Source organism: Spodoptera frugiperda, chromosome 19 (genome assembly GCF_023101765.2).
Source record: "Spodoptera frugiperda isolate SF20-4 chromosome 19, AGI-APGP_CSIRO_Sfru_2.0, whole genome shotgun sequence".
Taxonomy (NCBI): Eukaryota; Metazoa; Arthropoda; class Insecta; order Lepidoptera; family Noctuidae; genus Spodoptera; species Spodoptera frugiperda.
Window position 1 is genome coordinate 2,022,993 of NC_064230.1, and position 20,002 is coordinate 2,042,994.

The 20,002-nt window shown below is 37.0% G+C and overlaps 2 protein-coding genes and 1 long non-coding RNA gene across 5 annotated transcripts in view; 2 read left to right on the forward strand and 1 right to left on the reverse strand.

Moving 5' to 3' along the window:
• The window catches only part of LOC118280888 (endoribonuclease Dcr-1), a 54,818-nt gene extending 46,807 nt beyond the window's left edge, over positions 1-8,011 (reverse strand). For both annotated transcript variants that reach the window (XM_050700827.1, XM_050700826.1), the window contains exons 1-7: positions 7,697-8,011; positions 6,460-6,614; positions 5,847-6,006; positions 4,406-4,531; positions 3,054-3,565; positions 1,808-1,957; positions 684-802 (exon numbers count right to left, since the gene is read on the reverse strand). In XM_050700827.1, the coding sequence (XP_050556784.1) occupies positions 684-802; positions 1,808-1,957; positions 3,054-3,565; positions 4,406-4,531; positions 5,847-6,006; positions 6,460-6,608 (1,216 nt within the window). In that variant the 5' untranslated portion in view covers positions 6,609-6,614; positions 7,697-8,011. The remainder of the gene's footprint in view (positions 1-683; positions 803-1,807; positions 1,958-3,053; positions 3,566-4,405; positions 4,532-5,846; positions 6,007-6,459; positions 6,615-7,696) is intronic.
• Positions 8,012-9,598: 1,587 nt separating this feature from the next.
• LOC118280950 (uncharacterized) lies at positions 9,599-15,088 on the forward strand. Of its 2 annotated transcripts, XR_007706357.1 has the most exons (3): positions 9,599-9,828; positions 12,344-14,364; positions 14,656-15,088. XR_007706357.1 is itself a non-coding variant. In XM_050700947.1 (2 exons), exon 2 carries the CDS (start codon positions 12,357-12,359, stop codon positions 13,818-13,820), a length of 1,464 nt encoding a protein of 487 aa, XP_050556904.1. In that variant the 5' UTR covers positions 9,599-9,828; positions 12,344-12,356; the 3' UTR covers positions 13,821-14,602. The 2 variants fall into 2 exon arrangements, 1 of the variants encoding a protein (XP_050556904.1); XM_050700947.1 differs by lacking the exon at positions 14,656-15,088 and having other exon boundaries at positions 12,344-14,602.
• A 9-nt stretch (positions 15,089-15,097) lies between these two features.
• On the forward strand, positions 15,098-17,453 carry LOC126911882 (uncharacterized). The gene is made up of 2 exons (XR_007706387.1): positions 15,098-16,627; positions 16,732-17,453. It is a non-coding gene; the product is annotated as an uncharacterized LOC126911882 (long non-coding RNA).
• The last annotated feature ends 2,549 nt before the right edge of the window (positions 17,454-20,002 follow it).

Consider the following 20,002-nt stretch of genomic DNA (forward strand, 5'->3'; position numbering starts at 1 on the left):
ATAAACATGGATAGAAAATCCCAACGAACAACAGTTGGGCAGAAAGCCCGCCAGGCACGATCACCTCGCCTGGTCGGAGGATCCTCCTTTTCTTAGGGAACTTTACTCGCTGTTCCCTACACCTCTTGCGTTGCGTGTCCATGGGCAGGGTTGATTGCTTACCATCAAAGTCAAATTCAATATCATTTATTTCAATTTGACCAGGAAGGCACTTTTGACCGTCAAAGCAAACATAATAATATTAATAACGTCTGTCTGTTGATCAGTGCTCTAGTGAAGCTATTTGCTCGTTCCAAAGTGTAGATTCCTATAGAGAAGAACGAGCAAGAAACTCCATAGGTTACTCTTTTTCAATCAGATTCACAATATAACCCTACGCATCAAGTGTGCATATGTCTGCTCGTTTTTCGACTTATCACCCTAAAAAGGCAAATACAATTTGATATCTATACTAATATTATAAAGCTGAAGAGTTTGTTTGTTTGATTGTTTGTTTGTTTGAACGCGCTAATCTCCGGAACTACTGGTCCGATTTGAATAATTCTTTTTGTGTTGAATAGTGCATTTATCGAGGAAGGCTATAGGCTATAAAACATCACGCTATGGCCAATAAGAGCCAAGCAGAGCGGGTGAAACCGCGCGGAAGTAGCTAGTTTATAATATTAGTAACTAAGAACACATACCCAGTTGTTCCAAAACGTACAAAAACTTCTTGAACACCATTTTAGGATCTATGGTGGGGTCCGGAATGCTCATGAACTCGTCGTACAACTCATCGCCGTATATCTCTGTGGGGTCGTGTCTGGAACATAAATATATAACACAATTTGTAATAAATGGCTTAAATTTAAAAACAAATGTTGCGTAGATATATTTTTTTAATGAGACAAGCCCGCCACAACCTCCCATAATCGCTGCAACTCCATCTACATTAGATACAACCATGAAAACACCGGCAAACTGAAGTCCGGCGCATCCCAGGGACATTAATAACTGTCTCAGATCCCGCAACTAAATAAATCAGAAGAAATTCCGTAGGTAAGGTCTTGTTTACTTTTACACTGCTGGCATCGGAGATCGCGCGACGATCTCCGGACACCGTAAGGCGCTGTTATATCGGAATAACTATTACCTAGAATATAAAATAAAAGTGCTGAGTTTCCCATTGCATTGACGTCAATGCAATAGGAAACCGCTGTTGTTTTCATAAGTAATACTAATTGATATTCAGGCAGATTGGATTGGACTTCCGTCGAGCATAGTAACTTGTAAAACGTGTCAATTATTCAATATATCTTTCTTTTAGCATATTAAATAGTTTTTTTTTAAAACCATCTTCCGACCCGCTCCGTAACAGCGCGCAAGGGTAGCTCGCCGCCCGACCACAACCAGGCCCATGCGTAAGTACTGTAAGAGCCATCGGACCACTACAGATGGTGCCCAGTAGAATTGATGCCGATCCGGACGTACAAATACAAGACGGACATTAAAATAAAAAGTACCCGTATTTAAATTCTGAAATCCCACCCTTTTGCCTCCCCCATGGCGGGGGAAGTCATTGGAGGACTTTCCCGACTCAAAAAAAGAAAAAGAAAAAGAGCGTGAAATCCCAAAAGATCCGCAACGCACTTGTAGCGCCTCAGATATCCGGAGCTGCGGACTACCTAACGGGATACCAGGGCTCCGGCTCGAAAAGCAGGAGTAGAAACGGGGTCCCTCTCGCCTCGCCAAACGTGGGAGAAGTCACTGGATGATTACCCCCTGAAAAAATCCCTTATCATGACAAAAACGAGACATACTCTCCTACCTGTGATCCTCGATGAAGTCCAGAGCATCCTGCACGGTGTCCCGCATGTAGTTGTCGAGGTCCCGGTATACTTCGGGCAGCTGATCCTCCGTCGGCTTGCCATCGTACTCTATGATCAGCTCCCGAGGCTTACTCACTGACGCTGACATCCTGAAAGTAATTGTTGTATAGTAAATTAAATTTCACCTTACTATTTATTATCTACTAGCTACTTCCGCGAGGATTCACCCGCTCTGCTTGGCTCCTATTGGTCATAGCGTGATGTTTTATAGCTTATAGCCTTCCTCAATAAATGCACTATCCAACACAAAAGTAATTATTCAAATTGAACGCGCTAATCACTGAGACTACTGGTCCGATTTGAATAATTATTTTTGTGTTGAATAGTCCATGTATCGAGGAAGGTTATAGGCTATAAAACATCACGCTACGATGAATAGGAACCGAGCAGAGCGGGTGAAACCGCGCGGAAGTAGCTAGTCTATAATATAAAAATAAGTCGGGATTTCCTTCCTGACGCTATAACTCCAGAACGCACGAACCGATTTCCACGGTTTTACATTCGTTGGAAAGATATCGGGCTCCGTGAGGTTTATAGCAAAGAAAATTCAGGAAAATTTCCAAGAGAAAAGCAGGAAGACGGGGACAAACATTGGTGGCGAAAGGGAGTTCACCGAGTTTGCTAGTAAAATCTAGGTGGTCTCTGGTTCGGTTCCCGGGTCAAGCAAAGTATTACTGAGCTTTTTCGGTTTTTCGAAAATTTCGCAGTGTTTGATTTTCAGTAATACGGAGTCTGGAAATGTGCCCAGTACATGGCAATAGGCTCACCCCCTATTACATGGTACTTACAACAAAAATAGAGAAAAGTGTATGTACATTGTGTGGCGGCATTACATGCCGTAATGTGCACCTCTGCCTACCACATCAGGTATAAAAAGCACACACGACACGGATGAAAATCCTAGTATGGGACAAAGTTTTTAAAGAATAAAACATAACTTTATTACAACTTTCGTGAGACATACTAAATTAATTATTTTTATTATATGTTATCGGCTTACTCACATAACTGTTTGACGAGGAACTAGACTAGTTTCAAGCCATGCTAGAGGCTCATGAATATAAGCCAGCAAACAGTTACATGAGTAAAGCGATAACATAATAATTAATTTAGAATAAAACATGAAATATATCTCAAGGGAACGCGGACAAAGCCGTTGATAGAAGCTAGTAAACAAACAAATACCTTTTCCCCCCATCAATATCTTCAGCCAAATCCATTTGGCAGCACAACTCTTTCTCCAACTCTTCAATCTTCCACTCAAGCTTCTCATACATATCAAAATCATCCAAATTCTTATAAACGCCAATCTCCTCTATCTCCGTCCCTTTCGCACGTTCGAAAACCCTATGCTCCGTCTCACTCACTCCTTCCGAAGACGGAGTCATCGAATCATCTGCTATCTCTTTCTCTCTTAGAGAAACTGTGTTTTCTTTCTCTTTCTCGCTTAGAGAAACTGTGTTTTCTTTCTCTTTCTCGCTTAGAGAAACTGTGTTTTCTTTCTCTTTCTCGCTTAGAGAAACTGTGTCTTCTTTCTCTTTCTCGCTTGTAGAAATTGTGTCTTCTTTCTCTTTCTCGCTTTGTTCTGCTGTCTCTTTCTTGTCTTCGGTGTCTTTTTTCGAGTTGAATAGTGGGTAAGTAAGGGCTAAGATGATTGGTTGATCAGTTTTTGAGCATTCTTTGTAGGTGCGCATGATCTGTGAATAAATATAATTTAAATATCAATATCATTAATTTAAATCTTAGAATCCCTCCTTTCGCCTTGGGCGAGGCGGAAGAAGTCATTGGATGATTTCCCCCCTCAAAAACAAGAAAAGAAAGAGAGAGTGAGAGACGGCACGAAAGGTCCGCAACGCACTTGTAACGCCTCAGATAAGTTTATCAGAGAAACGATAAAAACATGAACAATTATATAGGGTGACTGGAAATTAGTGAACGATATTTAAACACGTGATTGTACTCATGATTACAAACAACTTTCCCGAAGAAACTTTATTTTTGTATACTCATTAGTTTTATTTTTATCACAAAAAAATGTCCCACAATATTATTATAAAACTAGCGACCCGCCTCAGCTTCGCATGGGTGTAATGGTGATATAATATGCATGTATTATACATATAAACTTTCCTCTTGAATCACTCTATCTATTGAAACAACCGCATCAAAATCCGTTGCATAGTTCTAAAGATTTAAGCATACAAAGGGACATAGGGACAGAGATAGCGACTTTTTTATGAAACACGTAAACGAGCAGATGTATCACCTAATGGTAAGCAATCGCCGTCGCCCATGGACACTTGAAACACCAGAGGCGTTACAAGTGTATTGCCGGCTTTTTGGGGGTTAGGAATTTAAGGGTTGTTGTTCGGGAATCGGGGATTGGGAAGATTGGGAAAGGGGGAATTGTGCCACCGGTAACCTCACTCACACAACGAAACACAACGGAAGCGTTGTTTCACGTCGGTTTTCTGTGAGGCCGTGGTATCACTCCGGTCGAGCCGGCCCATTCATTAGTTATTATAAAATGTACTTACATATTTCAAATCTTCATCCTTGTAGATTAGATGGCAACTGTCCACAATCAGCACGTTGATGTTACTCATAGACAATAACTCCTCCTCTAGTATCCGTTTTAAGACCGCTGAAGTGCATATTACTACCTGAAAATATCGTAAAGGTATTTAATGTAGTAGTAGTATACAGTACAGTTCGACTGCACGGTTAGTGCGGTGGCTGGGCAACTGGCTGCCGCGCAACAGGTAGCGGGTTCGATTCCCGCACGGAGCAACGCTTTGTGTGATCCACAAATTGTTGTTTCGGGTCTGTGTGTCATGTGTATGTGAACTTGTATGTTTGTAAACGCACCCGCGACACAGGAGAAAATCCTAGTGTGGGGCAACGTTTTTTTTTACCAAAGAAAAAGAAAGAAAGAAAGTATGGAGATCACTCATATGATTTAAATTAAACTACAAGTAGTACTCGTCCACAGAATCATAATACAACTAAATATTTCAACGAAAACAGAAAAAAAAATTTTTCAAAGTAAATAATAAATTGATCAAGTATTCAATTCTGTGTAAACAGCTTCATGTTTCTTGACCACAGAAGAGCTGTAATGTTGTAGATTGTCTAAGAATGTTACGGACATGCGGCGCGGCTGTTATAATGCCGTATTTGTAAAGTGTTCAAATTAGCTCAAAGAGAATATTGCACTTTTTGGCTTAACTACTGGGCCTATTTCGCACATTTTTCGTATATCGTCAGCCAAGATGATAACAAATATGTGGTTTAAATTAAGTCATAAGAGGTCTCCCCATATGGTATAATCTGTATAATCTGTACTAATATTATAAAGCTGAAGAGTTTGTTTGAACGCGCTAATCTCCGGAACTACTGGTCCGAATTGAATAATTCTTTTTGCGTTGGATAGTACATTTATCGAGGAAGGCTATAGGCTATAAAACATCACACTATGACCAATAGGAGCCGAGCAGAGCGGGTGAAACCGCGCGGAAGTAGCTAGTGTATTTATACAAGGGTCGATTTATACTAGCGCAGAGTCGAAGCGTATCAAAGCGTCTATCCAAAACTGAACATAGCAAATTCAACCTTAACTCCACAGCGTAACGCACACATTACTTCTGAGATTTTAATAAGGCATTCTTCGGAATTCGTGCGTTTGCGCGCGAACAACGCTTCGACTCTGCGCTAGTATAAATTGACCCTTACGCTGTGGAGTTAAGGTTGAATTTGTTATGTGCAGTTTTGGATAGACGCTTCGATGCGCTTCGACTCTGCGCTAGTATAAATTGACCCTTACGCTGTGGAGTTAAGGTTGAATTTGTTATGTGCAGTTTTGGATAGACGCTTCGATGCGCTTCGACTCTGCGCTAGAATAAATTGACCCTTACGCTGTGGAGTTAAGGTTGAATTTAGCCACTAAAGCCATGGCTTATACATTGTATTTCCACTCACCTCTTTAGTCTCCAGCTCAGCCATCCAGTCATAGACCTCATCATAAGTCTGCGCGGCCACCGTACCAAGGTCCGTGAGTATCTTCAGCTCGAACGCTACTACTTGCACTCGGGACGCTCTCGTTATGTATATCGAGCGCTTACTGCCTTCGAATAGAGAGCTGGAAGAGATAAAAGAATTTTAAGTGTGGGAGAGCCATGCTTCGGTACGAATGAGCCGGCTCGATCGGAGTGATACCACGGCCGAGCAGAAAACCGACGTGAAACAACACTTGCGTTGTGTTTCGTTTGTGAATAAGGTTACCAGAGGCCCAATTCCCCTCTTCCCAATCCCCTATTCCCCAACAACCTTTAAATTCCTAACCCCCAAATGGCGAGCAACGCACTTGTAACGCCGGATGGCTCCTGACTAAAATCCGTGATTGCACAGCAGTCTCGAAAATAAAAGATAATAGGAAAGTATGTAAAGCCTTTGGTTCTGCACCTGACCTCTCTCGGCAGTCATGCCAGTAGACCGTCCCATTGGGTTCAGAGCGTGAGGGAACAGAGAGTGCTCCTGACTTTGAATATATTTTGTGCACTATAAGAATTTATTATAGTCTCTTATTACATACCCGCGGATCTGATGAGCTTTTTCATAGAGTAGCCGGACGGGTATGAAGCTAGCGTACTCCACGGCGAGGATGTTCTTGGTGGAGGCTGCGGCGGCCAGCCGGGCGCCGCCCTCCGCCGCCGTGAAGCGGGAACAGCAGGCGTCCATCATTGCTACCTGGAAATATAGTCATCATCATCATCATCATCATCAGCCGAGAGACGTCCAAACTGCTTGAACATGAGGTTTACCACCTTAGTCCTCCACATAGAACAACGTGAAAGCCGGACGGAAATAAAATTTAGGTCTTAGTAAAAAATTATATTGAAATGATCCTATTGGACGTCTGTGTAGTTGATTAATATTTAGTTTAATGTCTGCCTTGTAGATTATTTTAAAACATTAGACATGTAATTTTTATTTAATTATGGTAACAAATACAGATATTTAATTTGAAATGTTATGTAACATTACTTCTAAATAAATACATTTTATGTACATAGAAATGACATATTGGCTAAATGCTAAATTTTAATTTGTTTTATCTAAACGGTATTGTTATTTTATATGAGAAAATAAAAAATGACTAATATTTTTTCATTACCTAACTGGACTGAATAGATTTTTAATCTGGGACATGCAGAGCTTTGTTGATAGTCATTACATAACTGACCAACTAAATAGATTTTTAGGTTTGATTCCTGGGACAAGCAGTGTAACCGAGTATTATTGATTTTTTTTCGGTAACTAAGCAGTAGCATGGATACCAGAATAATGGTTTAACTCTATCTATACTAATATACAGAGTGTAATGCTGAACCTGAAGAGTATGTTTAAATGTGCTAATCTCGGGAACTACTGGTCCGATTTGAATAAATCTTTTGGTGTTCAATAGTGTATTTATATAGGCCACTGGATGTCATTGCTTTCAACCCCAAATACCAGATACTATGTATACATTTGTAAAACTATGTACCTCTGTTAGAGCACATTGACTGTATTATTGACCCTTTTGTAAAAGATTGTCAGTGTCTTGCTTCTTTCTGTGTAGAAAAACTAATAGTGTTTACGAAATCGGAAAATACAGCAATCCTAGGCTCAATTCAAGCCTCATAACGTTACCCTCGATCAGAGCAGTCGTAATAACGACCAATTAACAACCAAATTAATTGAAAATTCATTATAGACACCGTAAAACAAAGAAATTGGATTGGTTGCACTTTGCAACAATAGATGATAAAAACTCAACAAATACTTACGTCTCACACACTTTACAACGACTATCCGGTAAAACACGAACACGACACCTCGTTTCTCACGAAACAATCAATGTTAAAGCTGTTGGAAATACGAAATATGATCTTAGAAAAATGAAACATAATTCGGTTCACATTTCAGCTTCAAAACACAAGTTGTAGCCGAAACCGGCCGGTATTTAACCGCCATAAATGTATTAGATGTAAATTGTAACCATATAGTTCGTTATAAATACGAATTTTATCGTTTTTCTGTTAAACAAACAATATTTTTACGATAGCTTCACCGCCGGAGTTCGCAAAAACGAGAAGCGAATATCTATACGTCAATTTTAAACGTCAGTGTCAAATTTTGGCACAGACACGCCAAAATAAAGTGTTGCTATGTTGAATAATTAAAAATCTTCTATTTTTATTAAAAAATCAATAAGTCGTTGAAGAAAATGGAATCAAAATTATTGTAAAAACTGTTAAAATATTATTTTCAATAGAAGAAGATATTTAATATTTAATAAATATATTCATTTTTTTTATAAATGAATGCTTAATACAACAGTTTATATTTTATGAATTGTAATTAATAAATCATTAAATGCAAGGAATTCTTTAATGAGAGCAAAACTATGATTGAAATGATTTTCATTATCGGTAATTAAGTAAGAAAATACTTTGGAAATGCAGATAGTTGTTGCAACCATTTTTTAGTTCCTTTAAAGTAATCGGTATCTTTGTAACACTGACAAAATTCTTAAAAATGGATTGTAACAACCAACAATGTAACTTTTGATAACAATAAACAGTTATTACCTGACCTCATTATCTAATCAAAACAAAGACGTGATTGTGTTACATAAAATTATAAAGTTACCATTTCTGTGAATATATTTTTCGGTTCAAAACCCCGAACCCACAGATTATTAAATGAAGGTTTGGCAGGACTTCCCCGATTATAAGGCTGTTGTACACAGTGGTCTAATAGGAAGAATAAGAAAACAGTAAATTATGCGGTAAATTAAAATTTAAAATGCGCTTCTTATTTACGAAAGCAATTAAGTAATAAGACTAATTATAACTTTAACATCACTAAATAAGATATAAACTTTAGTGTTCAGTTCTTCATTTAAACAAATATATATATCGAGTTTGCTAATATAATCATACTACTTTATAGTATACTACTATACATAATCACTCTCAATTTGTACCTACTTAAAATCAACCTGACAAAAAACTGATATAAAACAGCGCTTGCGTCGTTGTGTTACATATGTTTCGTTGTATGAGTGGGGTTACCGAAGGCTCAAAAGATCGGCAATGCACTTGTAACACCTCTGGTGTCCATGATTGGTTGACAAGGTGTTTCGGTTGACCATGGGCGGCGGCGATTGCTTACCATCAGGTGATTCTTCTGCTCGTCTACCGGCCTATATCATAAAAATAAAATTATTCGCAATCGTTAATCTAAAGTGCTTACCCATAAGTGTGTAACATGCTTAATGCCTATTATTATAGCCGGCACTTGACAATACGAAAACTTCAATTTTGTTCTGTGGCTAGGGTTCCCAACTATACTGTTAAAAACAGTATTATACTGTTTTTCACTAAATTATACTTTTTACTGTTGAACAATAATAAAGTATACAAAATACTGTTTTCAGACAGAAATAGATCATCATTAAATTTAATTAAAAATGAGCTCCTCATTTATTTTAATTTTAGTTTTGATTGTCGTGAGGCCTACGAAGCTTTTAAAAATGATTCTAAATTGATAAGTTGTGCGAGAAGCACTAAAAAGTATGTCTTTAAAACAATAAAAAAATAAAATACTGTTAATTTTTCTAAAATACTGTTTACTTTCCTTCTCAGATCTAAATATACTTTATTTCTTGTAAAAAAGTTGGCAACCCTATCTGTGGTACACAGTACGTACGTTCTTATTTCAAAAAACAATTAACTCTTTGTCTTGTCTCCTTTTAAACATAATTAAAGTTGTGTTAAAATTAGTTTTTGAAAGTGCTGAAGATCAAAAGTTTGTTCGTACATAGGGCGTTGCGCTAATGTTATAATGTTTTAATGAATTTCTTGATTCAGAAAAGTTGTCATCGATAGTTTTTGACGTGTGAATAAGTTGAGTGGTAAGATTGTTGATATATTTTTAGAACTGAAGTATATTAGTAATTCGTGAGATATTCAATTTTACAAATTGTTTTTAAGTGCCGGAGAAATTATTTTGATATTTAAATAGTTTGTTTTGTATGTATGTGATTAAAAGTTAAGATACCTACCTGTATTTAGGTATGATTCTAGAATATAGAAGTCGAAGATATATTTTGCACTTATACATAATTTTTATAGCCACAGAACCATACATTTTTTGGAATAAAATGTAGCATGTTTTAGTTCAGTCCAAACTATAGTCTTATCGCTGTGTCATTTTGGTGATAAAAATTATAATTTTTTAAATACATACATAATTTTTATTAATACAGATATTTTTTTTTATCAAGTCATTCAAGATAGTTTGTTATTCAACACATAGCCACTTAGTACCTAATTGTTAGTAAAATTCCCTTAACACATTCAAAATATATATAATGAATATAGTATATAGTTCATTACATAGTCGCTGATCCTAAATCAATACCATCTGTATAATGTGTATATCATTCATGTATTTATTTCTCAAATAAGAAAAGAAAGAAAAACAGTTTATTTGCACTGATTACATTAATAATAAACATAAATAATTGATAAAATAAAAGTATACACGGTGCAAATAACTCTGTGCCTAATACCTATACATTTACGCTGATTTTGCCGAGAAGCTTGTAAAGGGTTAAATGCCATTCACAAGCCTCTTTCTTATTTTACTGCTGGACATAGACCTCTTCTACAGCACACTAGTGAGCTGATACTCTTAGGACGCATTTCCACAAGATATGTGCTATGTAGCTATGCTATGAATATGGTAATAGCTAAGTTCTGAAACTATGTGATTGTTTCCATTGATACTAGTAGCTTGGTGATACCAATAGTACCACTGGCAGAAGCTAGTTTATTTATAAATCAATTCTACAACATCAACATAATATTTACAACTAAACTAGAAATCTTGAAAATAAAAAAAAAGTAAGAATTAAATACTATTTAGAGAGCATCAAAAATTTGTTTGCATCAATGTCAATAGGGAAAGTGCCCAGATGACTGGTAGCATTGCCACATTGTATGGCAAAACTAACACTAGTTTATTAGTTATTTGGCCTCCGGTAACATCACTCATACAATGAAACACAACATATGTGTTGTTTTAAGTTGTCCTTCATTCTCGTGCCGAAGCACCCCATACTCAATTGTTCTTGTGTTTCTACTTATTAACTATAATGTCCATGAATGCCTTCCTGGTCCAATTGGGTACTATCCTCGGTCAAAAATAAACTATTACAACTTTTCAATACAATAAAATATTAAATAAATTTATACAATTTTACATAAATTTGATGAACTATTTAAGTTTCGATTTTTTCTAGCTAAATTTCTAGAAATAAGTCTGCTATTTGACGTCAAAAACTTATGACGTCATAATGCACTATTTCATACAAAGTTCATAGAAAATATCGTTTTTGACGTTTCGAAAAAAGTATTGAATTTGACTAGTAGGAAAGTAGCCTATATTTGAATAAATGATTTCGACTTTGATGTGACTTTGATTATAAAAAATCAGTAGCATAGTCTGCCTTGACTTAGCCCCATATAAAATTTTGTTTGGAGCCCCCCTTTTTTTTAAGTGCCGAAAATATCATCTACTGCCTTTTCCCGCCTTGTCTGAAGCCTCAAAGGGACTTACCAATGCTACAACAGCAAGCCCATGTTTGTTAATTTTCATAAAGTTGCTGCCATTTTGGAATGCAAGCTTTATGTGAAAAAAAGAAATTATTTATTTGGATTTTTGAAATTTCTGTAATGAAAACAAAAGTTGGGAAGATTTTGTTTTTTTACACACAATGGTATAAAATTAATACGGCAAATATGGTGCTAGCTATGCCCCTGTATTGAATGTATTTTTTTTTGCTAACAGCATAAACATGATATGCATTTATTAATATTATAATGATCTTTAAACCTAATTTTCTTATCTTTGTATGTCTTGATTGATAAGACTTGTGTTATCATGTTTTTTTTATTTAATCACAGAACATTGTAGGCATATAGTAGTCACCCCTTAGTTTTAATCCCAGATATAGTAGACAAATGTGCATATATACAATGTAATACCCACTTTTGAGTTATCTTATGGGGCCCATGTAATGTAGGGTGGGCAGGGTGGGCCTTTTATGTACAGCTGCGGACTACCTAGAGGGTTACCGGGGCTCCAGCTCAAAAAGCAGGAGTAGGAACGGGGTGGTTTTTAGTCAGTAAGAGTCTGACACTGCCTCTCGTCTCGCACAAGGCGGGAGAAGTCATTGGATGTTTTTAACCCATTAAAAAAAGGGTGGGCCTTTTGCCATACACCAGGCACTATCCCAGACTCCATGTTTCGAATGTAAAATCCTCCATTATGCGTTGCCCGACCCAAGAGTCGAACCCGTCATCCGACCAACGAGACCTAGAAAAAAATATAAAAATATTTAATCGAAATATTTTTTTTTACAGATAAGAAACAAAAATGCAGAATTCAACATTAAAAGAAAAGGAAAGAGTGGCAACAGTTACTATTTCTCCGAATTTACTGAAAAATTTCAACGTCTACGACATTTTGGAACCGGTAAAAAATGACGTAACTAGTGACGCGGCTAAGGTCGATAAATTAATCGATGTCGATGATTCTTCTCGAGATTCCGGATTCCAAGATGCCGATATAAACGCCTCGTTTTTGGACAATAAAAAGGAATTCAATTTAGTCGATTTATTCCAAAACATTTTCGTTACACCACAACATATTAAGAAAAAAGAAACGAACGATGACCTTGGTGCTACGTTTTCGGAGGAAAAAGTCGTTGATCCAGGTTATAACAAGTTTTTTGATATGTTGGAATCTGGACAAAAGATTGACTGGACAAATATTTCGACGAAAGAAAAATCTGTGTTGAAACATAATTTTGTTCAAGAAAAACCTAAAGTTTTAGTACCTAAAGTGAATCTAAGTGAGTCGGATTCGGACCCAGAGGAATTGATACACGAAGTTTTGACCAATAAGATTAAGGAAAAGGTACTTCTTGGCAGCGTCAGTGACTCGTACGATTTGCAAACGAAAATCGACCGTAATATACCAAAAATTGATGTCAAAATGCCAAAAATCATTAAAACTCCAGATTTGATCCCTGAATTTTCTCATCGCTCGGAAAATTGTTCCAGTAAGGGCGCCAAATTGGAGAATGTTAACAATGAGAATGTACCGCAAGCTTCAGGGGTTGATACAAGGAGAAGATCAGAAAGACTTCTACAGAAAAATCTTGAAAGACAAAACAAAGTCTACACAACAGATTTCGTCGTAAAAGCTATGCAGAAAGATGAAAAAACGTACAGAAAGAAGCGACTACAAAAACCTGAGCATTTAAAAGCAAATTACACTAAAGGACCAGATTTTTATGAAAAAACAATTGTCTTACCTCAAATAATGGCCCGATTGAACGCGAAACTTGCTGAATTAGATGAGAAAAGTACTCAAAAACGGAAATTGATTTTAGACGTAGGCACTGTTCCAAATTCTGACTATAGTCCAAAAAAAGAAGTGAAGGATATAAAAACGAAACTAAATTATTTGCCTGAAACCGCAAAATATCAGCCAGAAGCAGCGAAAAAGACACTAAACTTGGAAATGAATAACAAAAAACCTCAAAACCAAGGTTTGCAGTCGATTAAAACTGTCAAAGTTACTCAAAAAGAAGCTCAAATGTGCGTTAATAAAACAAATAATAACATTGCTGTTCATTCAACAGTCGGACAGTGCTTAAATTGCAGTAAACCGAAGAAAACCGACAATTCTAACGACAAAAAATCTTCTATTAATAATTTTGGTGAATTAAATCCTGTGGTTTTAATGGAAGATTGTAAAAAAGAAAGGCTCAGAGCTCTAAAACAGAGCAAAATGTTCAAAGATTTTATCGTGAATGGGAAATATGGCGGTTAAACTTGATAAGGTGAGAATGAAAGAAAAACTTTACTAAATAGGGATGATGACTTATAATGACTTGCCGTCGTACTCAGAGTCATTTAATAGTTACTAAACTCAGTCCTTAGCAATAGGGATGATGACGGGGTATGAAAATTAAATCTATTAAGACCGTCAGTTAGGTATTAAAAAAATATTAGACGTATTTTTTTATTTTGTCATCATTTCTACGTATAAAATGTACATAGAAGTAACGTCACGTGATAATTCAAAACTATGTCTTGAAAAGTATTTGAAATAAAAAATACATGTGTAATATTTTAAAATTATCTACAAGATACGGATATTAAAATTAATCATCTACCTTATTGTTTTCGGAACAAAATCGTTTCTAAGGAATAGTTTAAGTAATCATTAAATGTCTCTGGGTACGGCAGTTAGTTTCCAAACTATATTTTTTATTATTTTTGCCTGTCAGCACAGGCAAAGATAGAAGAACTCAGTACGTACGTACTTTAAGCGATTATTTTAAAAGTAAAGCAAACTCATACTAAGGGTACAGGTAAACCTCAGGGAAGACGGTAGCACAGTGGTCACGTGCTGCCGTGTAACTTGCACAGCGAGACTAATGGGAGACACACGTCTCCCTAGGGATGTGCCGTAACAGGCGTTGCACCGTGGGGCTCCGGAGCAGGTCTATTAAGAGAACCCGGTGCCCCTTACAGGTGTTGAGGGTGGCCACCGGGGTGGTTTTAGTGAGGTAAAAATCCCACACTCCCTAGTCTTTCTCCCCAAAAAGCTAGGCGCCTTTTGAAGGTTTCCCCCCGACATCAAAAAAAAAAAAAAAAAAAAGGTAAATCTGGCCTGTATATTTTACCGAAAAACAGTAAGTTGCGTTACAAGGGGGAAAGAGGGGTCAAAACACCCCTTAGTATAGGCAAGATATATGTTTGATACGAGTATCTGTTCTCATCTCTGTTTTATAGGCAGCTGTGTCAGAATTATAGTGTCTATTTTAACCCTTTAACCGCCAAGTTAAATATCAATTACCATGCCCCTAGCACGAGACTACAAAATAAAGAAGATATATATACACTAAATAAGGATGAGCAATCGTGTGAATAGAACGTAACAATCATGCATGTTCTCTGTCACATCAATACGACATGAGCGGTAGGACAGGGAAATTTGTGTCGCATATATCCGACACAGGCGGTTAAATGGTTCAAAGTCAAAGTCAAAATTATTTATTTCAATTAGACCAGGAAGGCAGTTTGTAACGTCAAAACAAAATATTGAAATATGAAAATATCAGTCTGTCGGTCAGCCCTCTAGTTGCTCTATTTGCTCGTTCCAAAGTGTAGATTCCTATGGAGAAGAACGAGCAAGAAACTCCATAGGTTACTCTTTTCCAATCAGATTCACAATACAATTCATGGTTACATTGTTTCGTTTAATTACGTATTTTTTATGCATTTAACTATAAACTCTTTATACGTTTACATATCAGTGTTGGGAGTCAGACAAAAATGGGTAGCTAAGTCAGAAGTTTCATTTATAGATTTACAACTTTATTATTACGAAAAGATAAGGTCGACAATCGATTAAAGAAATTCACATCTTAGCTACTGAATTTTTACCTGTACTTCCAGACCTGGGGGCCTACTCCGGTTCTCGAATGCCAAGTTTCGTTTAATCTTCGGCCGTAGCTTTTATTGATTTACTAATAGAATTACTTGAAATAACGTTTTATTATTAATTTCATATCAAAACCTATTTATTTATCTTCATTTTATTCATTCATATTTGTTCACGAAAGTTCGCAATAAATAGGATTGTAGTATGCAATCTGCTAAGTTTCGGAGGAAATTTCGTTTTTCGTTGAATTAGAGTAGGCCCCTTGACGTAAGTTTTTTATAAACATTTATTTGTAATGTACAGTACAGTGGGTTAACCTGTTCTTTTCTGTCAATTGACTGAATTTATTTAATGAACTATGTACCTACTGCCTCTTTGACCGAGTGGTCGCAAGTGCGACTCGACAAGGGGTATTGGGTTCGAACTCCGGGCCGGGCAAAATATTACTGGGCTTTTTTCGGTTTTTCGAAAATTTCTCAGTAGTAGCACGGAGCCTGGAATTGTGCCCAGTATATGGCAATAGACGCACCCCCTATTACATGGGACTAATAATACAAATGGTGAAAAGCGGATGTACATTGTATAGCGGCATTACGTGCCGTAATGTGCACTACTGCTTACGGTTTCAGGGATAAAGGCGTGGCGTTACATGTTTTGAATATAAATTCGTAAATAATAGATTGGAGTAGGTTGATCGATTGGTCACTGTTCATGGTCAACTTATATTATTTGATAATGAAGTGGCTCATTGTTCTAACAGCGCCTAAGTAAGTAGTGATTAATTGTCACAAAATGGCGTATTTTATATTAAGTTTGTGTCAGCCAATCCCTTTAGGGACTAACTGCCGCACTCAGACACATTTAATGATTACCTACTTGGACTATTCGTTAGTTATGATTTTGTGTCCAAAGCAATTGCTAAGGACTGGGTTAAGTAACCATTAAATGATTCTGAGTACGGCGTTAATTGGCATGATAATTATTATGTTATGATATACACTTTTATCGAAATTCTACTATTTAGTACAGATCGCAATAAGTTGTCCTATGGCTTTTCTAGAGTATGTCATATTTAATGCTTGGCTACACACGTACTTGCTAATTCACATGTAAACAGCAGCTCATGTAAAGAGATTGTCCAGTCAACTGATGGTAGCGGTGACTGTCCAGACGACACACGTACTTAGGTATCGTCATGAGCTAATGTTCACATGTAAACAGCAGCTCATGTAAAGAGATTGTCCAGTCAACTGATGGTAGCGGTGACTGTCCAGGCGACACACGTACTTAGGTATCGTCATGAGCTAATGTTCACATGTAAACAGCAGCTCATGTAAAGAGATTGTCCAGTCAACTGATGGTAGCGGTGACTGTCCAGCTGATATACGTACTCAGAAAAGCTAAAGACAAATTATTGTGATCTGCGATAAAAGTTCAATATTTTCATGTTATGCAAATATGCAAACTGTGTGTATGTTATTTTTTTATTATAGTTATCGTGAGACATATTAAATTAATTATGTTTTATGGCTTACGTCATATTTAATACTTACTGAATGGGTTGTGCGATGCTCGCCTCTGTAACGGTCCCTGATCTGGCTTGAAACTAGTCGAGCTACTTCAAGATTTTACGTGTGTAAGCCGTACAACGTACTTAATAAAAGTTTTACGTACGTAAACTCATGTTTCGCTGATTATCTTATCTTATTAATATTATAAATGCGAAAGTTTGTGAGTTTGTATGTATGTATGTTTGTTACTCAATCACATCAAAATGGCTGAAAGAATCGGGATGAAATTTGGAACAGGGGTAAATAATGGTCTGGAATAACACATAGGCCGTTTTTAACCTACGGGAACGTGATCGAAGCCGCGTGCAAAGCTAGTTTTATTATATTTGAATCTACAATTGTATGTGCTATTATTTTAGTTGTTAAGCAAATTGTTTTACAAAGGTATTTTATAAGAAATGAAATTTTTATACAACTTATAATTACACATATTTTTAATTTATTGTCTTGTTTTTTTATTTTAGTATCCTATGTCAAGTTGGATTAACTTTTAAATCATAACTACTCGACGGTTGTCGGTTGTTCAATATACTGGGTGTAAGGAAAACGCTCTCGAAGCCAAAAGACTTTTGCTTTATTATACGAACACAGTTTAATAACAATAACCATTCATCAAATGGTTAATGTATTAGTGATTTAGTATTTTTCAAACCGCAATGTACAGCGTACAGAATTTAAGGTCGACATCGCACGCGCGCGCAATTTTCATACCTACCGTACCGCCCGCACGATCCAGCGGCCGGCGGGCGGTACGGTGAAACACGCGCCTATTCATATACGTAGGTATAGGTTGAAGCGTATTGTTTACTGTAAACACTTACCTAGCTAAATCCTTTGCGATCGAACAAGGTGGGGTCGAATTGTGCCCCATTCATCTCGATGCAGAGGCGGGCTCGGCGATATGTTTCCGCATGGCTACACAAAGTACTGGGTCTTCATTAGAATGCTCACATGTAAACAGAAGCGTCATGTAGAGATTGTCCAGTCAACTCATGGTACGGTGACTGTCCGGCGAACACTCTTTCCTTACGTATCCCCACAAAAAAGCTAAGGGGGTTAATCGGGCGAACGGGGTGGCCAAGCTTGTGGCCCTAGCCTGCCGATCCACCGGTCTTCCAACATCACCGAGTGACGCTCACGGACACTTCTCACTACGTGATTTTCTAGAACTCGTTGGAATGCTGCCATATAGAATCAGAGGGATGCCGCATGTTTGGATGTCTTTCCCGGTAAATCCTAATGCAAGGGAAGCATTACCCCGGGCCTCGCCTAAACACATCAACATGTATGCCGTATTCACGAGCACTGTACACGTACGGTTGTGGCATTGTTAAACAACACGAACACAAATTAACAGACACGAACACAAATTAACAATAACTAACAAGAAACTTAACAATAACTAAAAAGAAACTTAACAATTAACTAACAATAACAACAAAACTGTAATTTTACTAAAAACTAATGGAACAAAATTGGCGCGTCTACGTAATTCGCAATGAAATACTGACGGTAAAACTGTTGCACGGTTGCACAAGTACCAACAGTGTTGCCAGTTTATTTTTATGTAAATAATACTTAGACGTAAAAAAACAAAAGCTACCTTGTTGCGAAGTCTTGATTTTTACCCCATGTACTACTGATGTAACTTGAGAAAAACTATCTTAATAGTTACTTGATTCATAACGTTTTTGCACACATAAGCTAAAGAAGAAACAAATGCAAATTTTAATACAAAAATTCAAATAAAAGTGGCAACATTGCTCGATGTTCCCCGAAAAGATCTACCCGGTGGCGGCGCGGTGTCCCATCTTCTTGTTCAAAGATTATAAATGCAGACACTCCTCTTGAGTCTGCTACTGTTTTATTCGTCTTTAATTATGTTTCTCAGTTATTTCATCTTTAATAAGTTAATTAATGAATCAAACTAAATGCGATGAACGTGTGTAAGGCTTCTTAGTGGCTTGAAGCAAAACGGCTATTGATACCTACTATCGCTAACCTAACGGTACTGGACGTTAGGGATAAAACTATTTCAGTGTACTTATACGGCATGTTGTATGTTACTAAGGTAAGCAAAATGTTTTGATATTGTAGTGCGTTTAGAAAGATGATTTAATGTTACATAATAATTAAATGATTTGTTAAATAATACATCAGAATAGTGAAGTTAAAAAAACTTAAAAACAAAAAATGAAAATAATAAAACAAATGATAGCAGTTAGGCATAATGCATGTTTAATCATTATGTCACTTCTGTTTTATTTTAGGCGGTCGGCTTGGCGCTTGACGTTTGCGTATGTAGTAGTGTATTCGCCCACGCACACATTTTACCGCTGTGTACTACGTGCAACAAAGTATTGCGCGGTCGAGTTAGTTGACCCGTGGCTTCACAGCTGATTGAATTAATTTACATTGCGTTTTAAAAATAATTACTGAATATGGTTTTTTTTATTGCGATTCTATTTCTTTGTATGTATCAAAGGCTAGTGACCTAAAAAAAACCGAAAAAAAAGTGATGGTATTCGTTTGTTCAATTATGTATTCCCATACTTTGTATATTAAAATTAGAACACTTGAAGCCGGGCTAGTCAGCAATCAGCAGTGCTTGATTCAAACTGCGACCTCCAAAGGCTCCATTGCACCTACTAACCTTCAACAGCTTATAAGTGGCCACTGCTGGCCAAAGGCCTCTTCTCATACGAAGAAGGATTGAGCATTAATCACCACGCTCAATGTGGGTTGGCGATTTCAAACCCATAATTAGAAAATAAAGCCCAGGTTTCCTTACGATGTTTTCCTTCACCGTTTGTACTAACAACGGTGAAGGAACACCACTGGGTGTCAAAATAATCTTAGAGTACATAATATAATACGGAAAAGTTACATTGGTAAGTTTCGAACCCGCACACTCTTATGCATGAGAAGCAGGCGTCTTAAACCTCCGGTCCACCACGCCACTAACCTTAGTCGAGTAATAATGTAATGAAA

Bases quoted from the DNA above. Each gene is read 5' to 3' on its own strand.
- LOC118280950 (XM_050700947.1), top strand. From the start codon at position 12,357: ATGCAGAATTCAACATTAAAAGAAAAGGAAAGAGTGGCAACAGTTACT.